A 13,739-nucleotide genomic window follows, 5' to 3' on the forward strand; every position below is an offset into this window, starting at 1 on the left:
TAGTTGCCACCAAAAGGTTAGTTAACATCCATCATCCATTACCTCAGATAATTACCTTTTTTGTACATGTGATGAGAACATTTAGGATCTACTCTCCTAGCAATTTTCAAGTACATAATACTGCATTGTTAGCCACAGTCACCATGTTATACATTAAATTCCCAGAACATTTTTTTTTAAAGATTTTATTTATTTATTTGACAGAGAGATCACAAGCAGGCAGAGAGGCAGGCAGAGAGAGAGGAGGAAGCAGGCTCCCTGCTGAGCAGAGAGCCCGATGCGGGGCTCGATCCCAGGACTCCGAGACCATGACCTGAGCCGAAGGCAGCGGCTTAACCCACTGAGCCACCCAGGCGCCCCCAAATTCCCAGAACATTTTCATCTTGTAACTGGATATTTTTACCCTTCAACCAATATCACCCCATTCCCCTCATTCCTCAGCCCCTGGCAACCACCATTCTACTCTGTTCCTATGAGTTAGGCTTTCTAGGATTTCACATATAAGTGAGATTGCGGTCTCAAATAGCAAAATTTCCTTCTTTTTTATGGCTGAATAATATTCCAGGGTGTGTTTGTGTGTGTAAATATATATACCAAATTTTCTTTTTTTTTTTTTTACGATTTTATTTATTTATTTGACAGAGAGATACAGCAAACAGCAAGAAAGAGAGAACATAAGCAGGGGAAGTGGGAAAGGGAGAAGCAGGTTTCCCACTGAGCAAGGTGTCCAATGCAGGGCTCAATCCCAGGACCCTGGGATCATGACCTGAGCCAAAGGCAGACACTTAATAGCTGAGCCACCCAGACGCCCCAGCATACCAAATTTTCTTTATCCATTCCTCTGCCAATAGACACACTTAAGTTCAAAACAGTCACTTTTTAATGCCACAGCCCATCCCACCCACCCACCACACAAAATCTCTAGTATTCCTAGTTTCCCAAAGAAGACAATAATTCTGACTAAAAGTACATTAGATGGCTTTAATATAGATAACTATTGAGCCAAAGCATATTCATTTGAAAAATACTAAGAAATTTGGAAAAGAGAGTTAGGGTTTTAGGCAGAAAACCCAAAACTTATCTTCTGAAAATCTTTTTTTCTTTACTAATAGTGCTCATTTCTACAGCTACCCAGAGGAATTTAAAACCATTTGGGGGCATGTGTATAAGATAACCTTCTTCTTTTTTTAAAGATTTTATTTATTTATTTATTTGACAGACAGAGATCACAAGTAGGCAGAGAGGCAGGCAGTGTGAGAAGGAAGCAGGCTCCCCGCTGAGCAGAGAGGATCATGACCCGAGCTGAAGGCAGAGGCTTTCACCCACTGAGCCACCCAGGCGCCCCAGATAACCTTCTTCTTGACTTGCACTAATAACCTTATTTGATCACTCTACTTGGGAAACATGGCAGGATGATTTGAAATTGATTAATGAAAACTTTGTGTTTTTTTTACAGAAATAACATGTAAGTCCTTAAGAAATATCTGTTCTTTTTAATTAGTTTAAATTCATATCTTCAGCCAAAGATAAGTAAAACATTCTCCCTCCTTCATGTCCATTTCTTCTCTCCAGCATTTCATTCTCTTCCAGTTTTCCCTTCTACAAGAAGAAAATTTTTCAGTACATGTTATCACCCTGGGAAAGTTGGGAGAGAGGCATAATGGCGGGCATGCTTGCTCACTATAAGACACTGTGCTAAGTTCTGTGAATACAAAGGTATGTAAAATCCAAACACTGCTTCCTAAAGAACTCACAATTTGTTTAGGGAAGTGGATATCCAACTAACCATTTTTAAAATGATTATTCAATGTATTAGTACTCACATAGAGTTCTAAATAAAGTGCTATAGACAAATAAGTAAGGGGATAGTCCGTTTTGCTGGGGAGGTTGAGAAAATTGTCACAGAAATTAAATTCCCAAATGGTGGTTTGCATTTCTTGGCCCACCACTGCTCAGGGTTGACCTTTGAGCTTGAGAAAGGACAGATTCTAGAAGAAATCATCAGATGCTCTCAGGGACTGAAGGCAAAACGTGAGTGAAAGCAGAAGTCATAAGGAGGCTGTCACCAGACAATGACTCTCATTGAGTCCTGCCAGTCCAGGGTTGGGGCAAGTAATAGAACCAAGACAAATGATGTCACATGCAGAGCTGGAACATTCCTACAATTTCATCTGAGAGCAAAATAAAAAAAAAAAAAATAGAAGCAAAGCAGATATCCTGACATAGCTATCAGGTCTAGAGCAAGCTAATGGGCATCAGTCATCTGGCGAGGTTGAACCGTGGGATTTTCAAAAAGCACCATGCTTTATGAGAGGGACAGAAAGGGGCCAGATCACCTGTTTCCTCAAGGCAAGTCCTCAAAGAAGTCCTCTGCTACCCGTAACATCTGCCTCAGCACAAAGAGGATCTGAGTGTCCTTTACAGGGTCCAGCTCCCACTCTGATGTGTAATTTTCAACCACGAATGTATTATAAATAGGAACATTTAACATTTTGCTGGCATCCATTATCTGTGGAAAAATTAATAAGCATAACTCATATCTGAAAATTGACTGAATTCAAATATAATTCAAGAAAGAAACTGAAAAAGCAAAAAAAAGTACTCTTTTAAATATAATTATAATACAAATAATTATTGTTTTAAAGTGGGACATATGTCTCCATTTACCTATGAATACATAATATGAGCATATGCACACACACACAGACATACACACATACACACAATATAACACCATCACAATAATGCCTGGTTAGAAATATATTTTTTACCTGGCTCTGGGAAGTCATAGGTTTATCCATGTTTGAAAAATTGCCTTGAAAAATTTCACCGCAATTAGTTGCTTTAGTAAGCAAGAGTACACAGGCTGTATCTATATCAAAGAGATAAATCAGTTATTTTGTATCATAAATAGCAATGTTTCAACAAAGAAATTAAGTATGAGTGAAAGCAGCTCTCCTAAAAAAATGAAATATCCCTAGTAAATGTCAGTATGAAACCTGAAGTTCTTCTGATAGGAGAAATGATCTTTTTCTTCCAGCAGAGAGATCATTTCTAAATGCAACTAAATTCACACTGCATTGCAATCATCTATTATTCCAAATAATATGTTTTAAGGTGATCAGGGGGGTGGAGGGGGCGAGTGGTTGCTGGACACTGAGGACTGAAAAAGAACCCTAGAAAGTGAGGAAGGTTACATGTGAGGATTGGAAATCTACTAAGGACCTCTTGTCCTCTCCCAGTTGGCTTCTAATCAAATCAAAGTTCTGCTTTACTAAGGAACGCTTTCCCAGGAGAAAAAATAAACCCGAAATTTCCAAATGCCATTCAAGGATACCCCTGAGAGACTTCTTTACCAGAGCTTTTAGTATTTTCCCCTTACATAAATCTAGTGTTTGTGATCCCTATTCCTGCGTGATTGTTTTACCCTCTTCCTTTTATCCAAGTTCCAGAGGAATAACTAACAAGGTTGGCCAATTAAATAAAACCTGGTTTGTGTAGAAGGCAGTTCTCAATTGACACATATAATTTCTTTTCAACTTCTGCTAAAATGCAATTCTTCTCTTTCAGAATTAATGCAATGTTTTCTTAGATGCTCTAAATCAGCCCAGTTAGATGAACAAAGCCATGCTGCCCAGCATGGAGTGTGGCCAGATGTCCTTGAGAAAAACATTTCAGACCTCAGTACTTTGTAAATCAGTCTTAGCCCAAATCCACCATCGTTTTAGAGCTGTTACATGCTTATACAGACAGTCCCTGACTTCAGATGGTTCAACTTAAGATTTTTTGACCTAACGATGGTGCAAAAGCATTATGAATTTGGAATAAACCGTACTTCCAAGTTTGGAATTTTGACCTTTTCTGGGGCTAGCGATACACAGTGTGGTACCTCTCAGTCAGCACGTGACCACAGGGTAAACAACTTATAAACTTACAACCATTCTTTTTCTCATTTTCAGTACAGCACTCAATAAATGACATGAGAGACTCAACACTTTATTATAAAATAGCTTTGCATTACATGATTTTGCCCAGCTACAGGATAACGTAAGTGTTCCCAGCATGCTTAAGACAGGCTACACTAAGCTGCAATGTTGGTAGGTTAGGCGCATTAAATACATTTCTAGGGGGTGTCTGGGTGGCTCAGTCAGTTGGGTGTCTGCCTTTGGCTCAGGTCATGAGCCCAGGGTCCTGGGATCAAGCCCCGCATTGGGCTCCTTGCTCCACGAGAAGCCTGCTTCTCCCTCTCCCACTGCCCCCTGCTTGTGTTCCCTCTCTCTCTCTGTGTCTCTCTCTGTCAAATAAATAAATAAAATCTTTAAAAATAAATAAATAAATAAATAAATGCATTCTCAGGTTACACTAAGCCCATTGTAAACTGAAATAGATCTGTGTATGTTTATATACTTACATTGAGTACATCTAATGTACTTACTACAAAATGTAGATTATAATATTTAAATATTACAATCTTACAGTATTTAGATTCAGAACTTATTCCCATTACACAGGAAACTAAAGTTCAGTGCCCTGAAGTTAACTTTCACAAGATCAAGTTATGACTATTAAAAAATCTAGATTTACTTCATCACTAAGACAATCCTCTGTACATTACACTGTGCAGCTTTCTATGTTAAGTGGTATTTCTGCTGATATACTAAAGAAGAGGCTCTAGAGTATAAATGACCAAACAATTCTCTTTTTTAAAAGTCTTTTTACCTTTTGACCACCTTCACCCATCACCTATTTCTCCCACCTCCATTTCCCCACATCTGGTAACCACTAATCTCTACTATGTCTCTATGAGCTTTTTTTTTTTTTCTTTTAAACATTTCACATATAGAAGAGCTCATTTGGTGTTCATCTTTCTCTGTCTGACTTACTGCACTTATCATAATGCCCTTGAGGTCCACCAGGGTTGTTGCAAAGGGCAAGATTTCATTCTTTTTTGTGACTGAATAATATTCCTGTGTGTGAGTGTGTGTGTGTGTGTGTGTGTGTGTGTGTGTACACCCCATCTTCTTTATCCATTGATCCACTGATGGACAGTTAGGTTGTTCTTATATCTTGGCCATTGTAAATAGTGCTCCAATGAACATGGTGGGGGAGTGCATATATTTTTTTGAGTTAGTGTCTTCATTTTCTTCAGATAAGTACACATATTGTATGGTAGTTTTATTTTTAATTTTTTAAGGAACCTCTGTACTATTTTCATAATGGCCACACCAATTTATGTGCCCACTAATGGTGTACATGCATTCCCTTTTTTCCACATCTTCACCAGTACTTGTTATTTCTGATCTTCTTTTGATAATAGCTGTTCTATCAGGTGTGACATGATACCTCACTGTGGTTTTATTATGTGTTTCCTTGATGATTAATGATGTTGAGCATCTTTACAGGTACCTGATGGCCTTCTGTATGTTTTCTTTGGAAAGCTGTTTACTCATTTTCTGCCCATTTTTAATTAGATTGCTTTTACATTTTGTTTTGTTTTTGATGGTATGGATTCTTACATATTTTATTTTTTTTAAGATTTATTTATTACAGAGAGAGAAAGAGGTATGGGGAAGGGGCAAAGAATGGAGGGAGAGAGAATCCTTGAGTAGACTCCCTGCTGAGTGCAGAGCCCAACGTGAAGCTCTATCCCAGGACCCTGAGATCATGACCTGAGCCAAAATCAAGAGTCAGACGCTTAACTGACTGAGCCACCCAAGCACCCCTTTAAATATTTTAGATACCTATCTCTTATCAGTTATATGATCTGCAAATATTTTTTTCTAGTCAGTAGGCTGCCTTTCTGTTTTGTTGATGGTTTCCTTTGCTGTGCAGAAGCTTTTTAGGTTGCTGCAGTTTCATTTGTTTATTTTTGCTTTTGTTGCTTTTACTTTTAATGTGAGATTCAGTGAATCATCTCCAAGGTCTACTGTGAAGAGCTTACCACCTATGTTTTCTTTTATGATTACAGGCCTAACATTCAAGAATTTAATGCATTTTGAGTTCATTTTTGTTTCTGGTGAAAGACAGTGGTTGGGTTTTATTCTTTTGCATGTGGCTGTCTAGTTTTCTCAACACCATTTATTGAAGAGACTATCTTTCCGCACTGGGTATTATTGGCCCCTTTGTCATAAATTAATTGACCAAAATGTGTGGACTTATTTCTGGGCGCTCTATTCTCTTCTCTTGATCTATGTGCCCATTTTTATGTTGATACCATACTTTAAAAATCACTATGATTTTGTAATAGAATTTAAAATCAGGGAGCATGATGCTTCCAGCTTTGTTCGTCTTTCTCAAGATCACTTTGGCTATTTGGGGTCTTTTGTGGTTCCATACAAATTTTAGGATTATTTGTTCTATTTCTGTAAAAAATGTTATTGGAATTTTGATAAGGATAGCATTGAATCTGTACATTGCTTTGGAGAGTAGGCGCACCTTAATGTGAATTCTTCTGATCCCTAAGTACTGAATATCTTTCTATTTATTTGTGTCTTCTTCAATTTCTTGCATTAATGTCTTACAGTTTTCAGTATGCAGGTCTTTCACTTCCTTGGTTAAATTTATTCTTAGATACTCTATTCTTTTTGATGTAATTGTAAAAGACTATTTTCTCAATTTCTCTTTTTGCTAGTTCATTATTACAATCATAATATGGTGGTGAGTTCTCTAGCTTTTCTTTTTACTTCATAAATCCTATATTGGCAGCTAGAGAAGTACACCTCTAGGGAAAGCGAACTGGAACTGGTGAAAGGAAAAGGAAAGAAAGGAACAAAAGGGGAAGGGAAAAGGAAAGGGAAAGGGCTGGGGGGTGGAGAAGGCAGGAAGTCTGTTGTCTCTTGCCAAGCATGAGAAAAGGAGCAACCTAACAAGACAAAAAACTTTCACACAGTAGCCATCCTATGCTAGCCAAACACCATGAAAGAACTTCAGTCGCATCCACAGAACTGTCACTTCCCTTCTCTATCCTCCATACTCTGCCAGGATAGTATCATAGAATAAGAATGGGTAGGGAGCCAGGACTTTGATACCTGTACTGTACTCTTGATAGTATCAATGGATACTACTCGGGGATTCCGGTCATCCACCCCAACCATCAGTAATAGTGTGCCCCCTCCCTCTTTACCAGTGTCAGAAGAGGCCAACTCAGTTGAGCATCTGACTCTTGATTTTGGCTTGGGTCATGGACTCAGGGTCTTCAGATGGAGACCCGAGTTTTTCTCTGTACTTGGTGTGGAGTCTGCTTGTCCCTCTCCCTCCCCCAACTTGTGCTTTCTCTTTCTCTCTCTCTCAAATAAATAAAATCTTTTTTAAAAAAGAAAAATAAATAAATAAATAAGATCCAGGGTCTCAAAGTATAATATCCCAAATATTAAAGGTATAATCAAGAATCACTTGTCATACCAAAAACCAAGAAAACCTATCTAATCAACACTTGTAGAACATACACATAATTTTCAAGTACCATGAAGCATTTACTAAAATATACTATAGACTAAGCCATAATTTAACTTCAAAACCTATTTAAAGAATTTAAATCAGAGTGTAACCTTTGACCATAATGGATCAAATTGTAAGTCAATAACAGAATGGTAATGAGAAAAACTCCATGCACTTAAAAACTAAACAATACATTCTAAATAATCCATGAGTCCTAAAGGAAGTTTCAAGGGAAATAAAAGATACATTAAATGGAAGATAATAAAGATATAACATATCAAAAATTGTGTACATAACTAAACAAGTGTTTACAGAAAAACATGTAACATTCAATGTTTATAGTAGAAAAGAGAAGAAGTCCAAAATCAACAACCTAAGTTCCTCCCCTCAAAAACTTAGAAAAAAGAAAGCAAAGTATATCCACATCAAGAAGATGAAAGAAATTAAACAGCAGAAATCAATGAACAAATTGAAAACAGGAAAACAATTTAAAGTATCAATGAAACAAAAACATAGATCCTTGAAAAGATCAATAGAATTGACAAACCTTTAGAAATAGTGACAGAGAAACAAAAGAAAAGACATAAATCACGAACATGATGAAGGACACAGGGGATATCCTTACAGACTCCACAGACAGAAAAGAAATAATGAGGAGATGATACGAACAATTTCACACACATAAATTTGACAACTTAGGTGGAAAAGACTGAACTAAAAATTACAAAACTATCCCAACTCACCTAATATGAAACAAATTATTTTAATAGCTTGCTAACTATTTTGGGCTGTAGTTTTTTGTCGCTACAAAAAAATTTAATGCCCAAAATTTAATTTATAAATTAAATTCAGGTCATTAAAAGTCCTGAAAAGGGGCATCTGGTTGGATCAGTTGGTTAATCGACTACCTTCGGCTCTGGTCGTGGTCCTGGAGTCCCAGGATCAAGTCTTGTATCCAGCTCACTGTTCAGCAGGGAGTCTGCTTCTCCCTCTGACCTTCTCCCTCTCATGCTCTCTCTCTCATTCTCTCTCTCTCAAATACATAAATAAAAAATCTTAAAAAAAAAAACCTGAAAAATACATCTCCACACTAGATGATTTCATTGGAAGACTCTAACAAATATTTTAAGAGAAATAACACCAATTCTTTATAATCCCTTCAAGAAAATGGAAGAGGAACATTTCCTAACTCATTTTATGAAGCCAGTGTTATTCTGACACCAAAACCTGACATCTAGAAAAATAAAAACAAAAACAAAAACAAAAAACTACAGCCCAATATCCCTCATAAATATAGATACAAATATTTTTAATAAAACATTATCAATAAGACAGCAAATGTGAATAGAATTATATATCATGATTACACGGGTTTTATTCTAAAGAGACAAGGCTGGTTCAAGATTCAAAAATTAATGTAATCCTCCATATTAAGAAGACAAAGATCAATTTCATGATTATGTCAAACTGTGGGGAAAAACTATTTGATAAAATTCAACATCCATTCATGAACAAAAACTCTCAGAGAACTAAGAATAGAGAACTTCCTCAAACTAACAAAGAACTGTAAAAAAAAAAATTTTTAAATAAAAACTCATAACTATCTTCATAATGGTGAAACACTGAATATTCTCCCCCTAAGATCAGAAACACCACAAGGGTATGTGGTATCATCACTATTATTCAACATAGTACTGGAACTTCTAGCCAGAACAATATGACAGGAAAAGGAAATAAAAGGCATGCAGATTAAAAAGAAGGAGAAAATTATCCCAGTTTAAAATGGCATGGAAAAAAAAACAAAAAACCCACCTTTCCTAGAACTAATAAGTGAGTTCAGCAAGATCACAAGAGACAAGATCTGCGTACAAAATTCTATTGTAAATTATGTACTAGCAAGAAGCACCTGGAAACCAAAATTACAAATATGATACCATTTTTTAAAATTAAACACCGAGGTATAAATCTAGTAAAATATGAAAAGGACTTGAAAGTTAAAAACTGTGGAGCACTGTTGAAAGAAATCAAAGATCTAAATAAATGGGTAGATATATTATGTTCATAGATTGGAAGAACTCAACAGAGTAAAGATGTCAATTATCTCAAAATTTATATGTTTTTAATGTAATTACTATCAATATCCAATCAAATTTTTTTTGTGAAAATAGACAAAGCAATTCTAAAATGCCCGTAGAGGAGGAATTGAAGATGGCAGCATAAGAAAACTGTGAACTCACCTCCACCTACAGACACAGCTAATTTACAACTACAAATAGGATAATTTTCCTCTGAAAAGGACCTGACAACTAGATGAATAGCACCTCCACACACGAAAACAAGAACTGCATCCAGAAAGGTATAAGAGGCAGAGACACTGCCTTACCCAGCACCCCACTCCAGATGCAGTGACCCCAAATTCAGGTGGGACTCAAAAAAATACGACCTCTTTCTCAAGGGATGAAGAGACTGTGCCTTACATCAGGCATCCCAACCCTGGGGGCTGGCACCAAAAAGATAAGCCCCAAAATGTCTGGTCTTGAAAATCAGTGGGGATTAAGACCAAGAGAATCACAGACCTATGAAGAACAGAGATCCCAATCTTAAAGTGCTCCCACGCAAACCCAGTCGCTGAGATCCAGTGAGAAAGCCACAGACTGAAAAGCAGCTAGAGAGACCCACTCACTACTTTTAAATCTACACATGTGATTCAACAATACAGAGGCACATGCTTGCATTGTAACAGTGTCATTTTTCTGCGTTTGATCTTCCTGGTCAGGTCACATAACCTGGGGAGGTGACCACCCTATCAAGCCACTGGAAAAGCACATGTGACAAAAACAAAAAACATGAATGACCTCTGTCTGCTATTGCCACCAACCAACCCAGGATTCAGGAAACTGGGTGAAAGGTCCATAGGACCTCTCTGAACTCTCCTCGCAACCTTCTGTGAATCTGTAATTATTTCAAAATAGAAGTTTTTTGATAAGGACAATGAGACTCACCATAGCTCAAGACTTCTTTCTGAATTTGTTGGAACTTTGCCACCATCTTAGAGGAGAGATCATTGATAGAGTTGATATCTAGGACATAAGCCACACAGTGAATCCTGTCCTTCAGTGACGGAGAGGCAATGAAGTTAGGATGATTGGGTGTAATTGGTCTACTGGGGTTCAACTGTTATAGAAACAAGATAACATTTAGAGAGTCTTTGCTGAGTTATTTAAGACACATTCATGCTTCAAATGTGACTACCACTAACCTCCAAACTGAAACTTTCCTCCCTCTACCCACTCTTCCCCCAGGTTAATTAGTAGTGTCCTTCCATACTTCCTCTCCACTATGAGTGTAATATTATATCTTGCTTATAGAAAAACCACATCATTGCACTGGTGAAAATGAGAATTACACACACTTTACATTATCCATAATGGAAATATCTCAGGAAAGTACAATGTTTAAAAAGCTAATCTCAAATCCCAGTCTCAAGAAAGAAAGAAAGAAAGAAAGAAAGAAAGAAAGAAAGAAAGAAAACTACCACTGCAACTGGTTACACATCATTTAAGATTTCTCTCTAAACATTTTCTTTTTTTTTTTTTAAGATTTTATTTATTTATTTGACAGATCACAAGTGGGCAGAGAGGCAGGCAGAGGAAGGGAAGCAGGGTCCCCGCTGAGCAGAGAGCCCAATGTGGGGCTCGATCCCAGGACCCTGGGATCATGACCTGAGCTGAAGGCAGAAGCCTTAACCCACTGAGCCACCCAGGCGCCCCTCTCTAAACATTTTCTGTACTTAAATGGACTAATAGATAGAGAAAAAAAGGAAAGAGAAAAATACATTGAAAATGCATTTTTAAATACTATAGTTTCCTTAATTTCGCAGAAGAAAAATAAATAAAAATGAAACAGAAGAAATATCAAATTTTAAGTTAGTATCCCCTTACCACAGAACAAGAATTTTTCTAGGATTAAGAATATAGATTTAAAAATACAGTAAACGGGGGGAGGAGGCGAGGGGTGGCGCCTAAGTGGCTCAGTCGGTTAAGCGGCTGCCTTGGGCTCAGGTCATGCTCCCAGAGTCTCCGAATAGAACTCCCTGCTCAGTGGGGAGCCTGCTTCTCCCTCTGCCTCTGCCTGCTGCTCCCCCTCCTTTTCAAATAAATAAATAAAATCTTAAAAAAAATAAATAAATAGATAAGAAATATAAAAATAAATAAATAAAAATATAGTAAAGGGCTACACTCATTATTTTTTCCCATATTTTTCCATGTTGTACTGAATTGATTCCTCTCTGTTGTAAAAAATGAAGGTTTTCATAGGCTCGCAATATCTCCCATTTCTCTGCTCTGTTCCACCTCCCTGTATCTTATGTCTCCTTAGATTGTGAGGATAAAAATTATGTTCTTAGTCAACCCTGTGTTTCCAGTAAGCAGCATAGCATCTGGCACAAATTAGGGTTTTTTTTGTTTTTTTGTTTTTTTTAAGATTTTATTTATTTATTTGACAGAGAGAGGGAGATCACAAGTAGGTAGAGAGGCAGGCAGAGAGAGGGGGAGAAAGCAGGCTCCCCGCTGAGCAGAGAGCCCGATGTGGGGCTAGATCCCAGGACCCTGAGTCCATGACCCGAGCCGAAGGCACAGGCTTAACCCACTGAGCCACCCAGGCTCCCCACAAATTAGGTTTTTAATCACGGGTTTTTTTAATGTATGAGTACATAGTTAAGGTTTCCAATCAAGCACAACAGAAGTCACTGTTCAGAGATTGTATTATACCAATGCCTAAAAGAAAAGTGATGATAACGGTTGACCTTTGAAGAATGAAAAGTATATGATCTGATTTATCTTCTTAGGCACCCTATGAAATGGGCATTATGATCACCTACAGTTCACACATAAAAAAGTAAGACTTACAAAGACAAGTATGTAACTCGCTTATGGGTACACATCCAACTAGTGGCAGAACCAACCTTTGGACGTAGGTAATTAGGTAGCATTTAAGTAGTGAAATCTAAGTACTTACAGTATAATAATAGCACACTTCAACAAAAAGTGGTTAATTGTTCCTAGATTTTGTCTAATTGATCAAAAAAAGTGCATGAGATTAAAATATAACATTCCTATCTATTTTACAATAAAGAATGATATAAACACAATCTCCTCCTGTCCTTTTTCTGGAATCTGTATGAGTAATTTGGCTGCATTTCTTTTCTGTTCTTTCTCTCTCTTTTTTTTTTTTTTTCTTTTGAGATCACCTTCTTTTTTTTTTTTTTTTTTTTTTTTTTAAGTTATCACCACACCCAGTGTGGTTCGAACTCATGGCCCAGACTCAAGAGTCACGAGTTCTACGGACAGAGCCAGCCATGCACCCCAGGCTTTCTTTCTTAATGCTCTAGAAAATAAGTTACTCTATTTTACTTATTTGAGTACTTATTCATTTAAAGTAAGGTAGTGTTGGTTGATGTTGAAAATACATTATGACAGTTGAAACTGCCTTATGGGGTAAAAATTTAACAAAAACAATTGATGAAACTGATTTTAAATGTTTTGGAGATTGGAGAGTGCTTACCTGATATCTGTCTGGCATGCAACCTTTTAAGATATAGGGTATGTCATCCATGCACAATCCTACTCCTTCTTTCTCATGTAGGCCCATGGAGTCACACAACCTAAATGGCAGGTATTTGCCATGTCTCCCATCTTTAATAGGATATATCCTATACTATAAAACAAAGTATATCAAAGGTAAAAATTCATTCTTCTACTAGCATTCAAGACATGACAATAGGAAGAACAGAGAGTGGTTAATATTTTAACACTGTGGTCTTCAAACATTTTGGTCTCAGGATCACCTGACACTCTTAAAAATTATTGAGAATCTCAAAGGTATTTTATTTATGTAGGTTATAGCTATTGACATTTAACATAATAAAAATTTTAGACAGAAAAAAATTAAATATTTTTTAATCATTTTAAAATACAATTATGAATCTATATTACCATGTTAAGCTAAAGGACATTTTTATGAAAAAAATTATTTCCCCCCCAAAATTATCAATTGCAATTCTTTTTTTAAACAAGTACCAAAAAGCATTCTTCGAATTACTACTTCTTGCATGCATAAAAATGGAAAGCCTCTCAGTGAAACACAACTCAATGGAGGGAATTCTGAATCAACTTTTGCTCCTTTTTTATATTTGATTTAGCATTTAATTGCTTGGATCAGGAGGAGGTTAATGTTCTAAGAGAAAATGGTGAAGAAATGAACAAACCTGAAAATTATAATCAATAAAACAAAATCCTCAGGAA

General features: G+C 36.8%; 1 protein-coding gene across 5 annotated transcripts in view; it reads right to left on the reverse strand.

Moving 5' to 3' along the window:
• The window catches only part of IFI44L (interferon induced protein 44 like), a 35,811-nt gene that overhangs the window by 11,773 nt on the left and 10,299 nt on the right, over positions 1-13,739 (reverse strand). For 3 of the 5 annotated variants that reach the window (XM_047725524.1, XM_047725525.1, XM_047725526.1), the window contains 5 exons: positions 13,000-13,152; positions 10,440-10,611; positions 2,772-2,872; positions 2,337-2,509; positions 716-1,599 (listed from right to left, as the gene is read on the reverse strand). In XM_047725524.1, the coding sequence (XP_047581480.1) occupies positions 2,345-2,509; positions 2,772-2,872; positions 10,440-10,611; positions 13,000-13,152 (591 nt within the window). In that variant the 3' untranslated portion in view covers positions 716-1,599; positions 2,337-2,344. Of the gene's footprint in view, positions 1-715; positions 1,600-2,336; positions 2,510-2,771; positions 2,873-10,439; positions 10,612-12,999; positions 13,153-13,739 lie in introns of those variants that run through there. The other 2 variants (XR_007126580.1, XR_007126579.1) reach the window with 2 other exon arrangements.

Source organism: Lutra lutra, chromosome 4 (assembly GCF_902655055.1).
Source record: "Lutra lutra chromosome 4, mLutLut1.2, whole genome shotgun sequence".
Taxonomy (NCBI): Eukaryota; Metazoa; Chordata; class Mammalia; order Carnivora; family Mustelidae; genus Lutra; species Lutra lutra.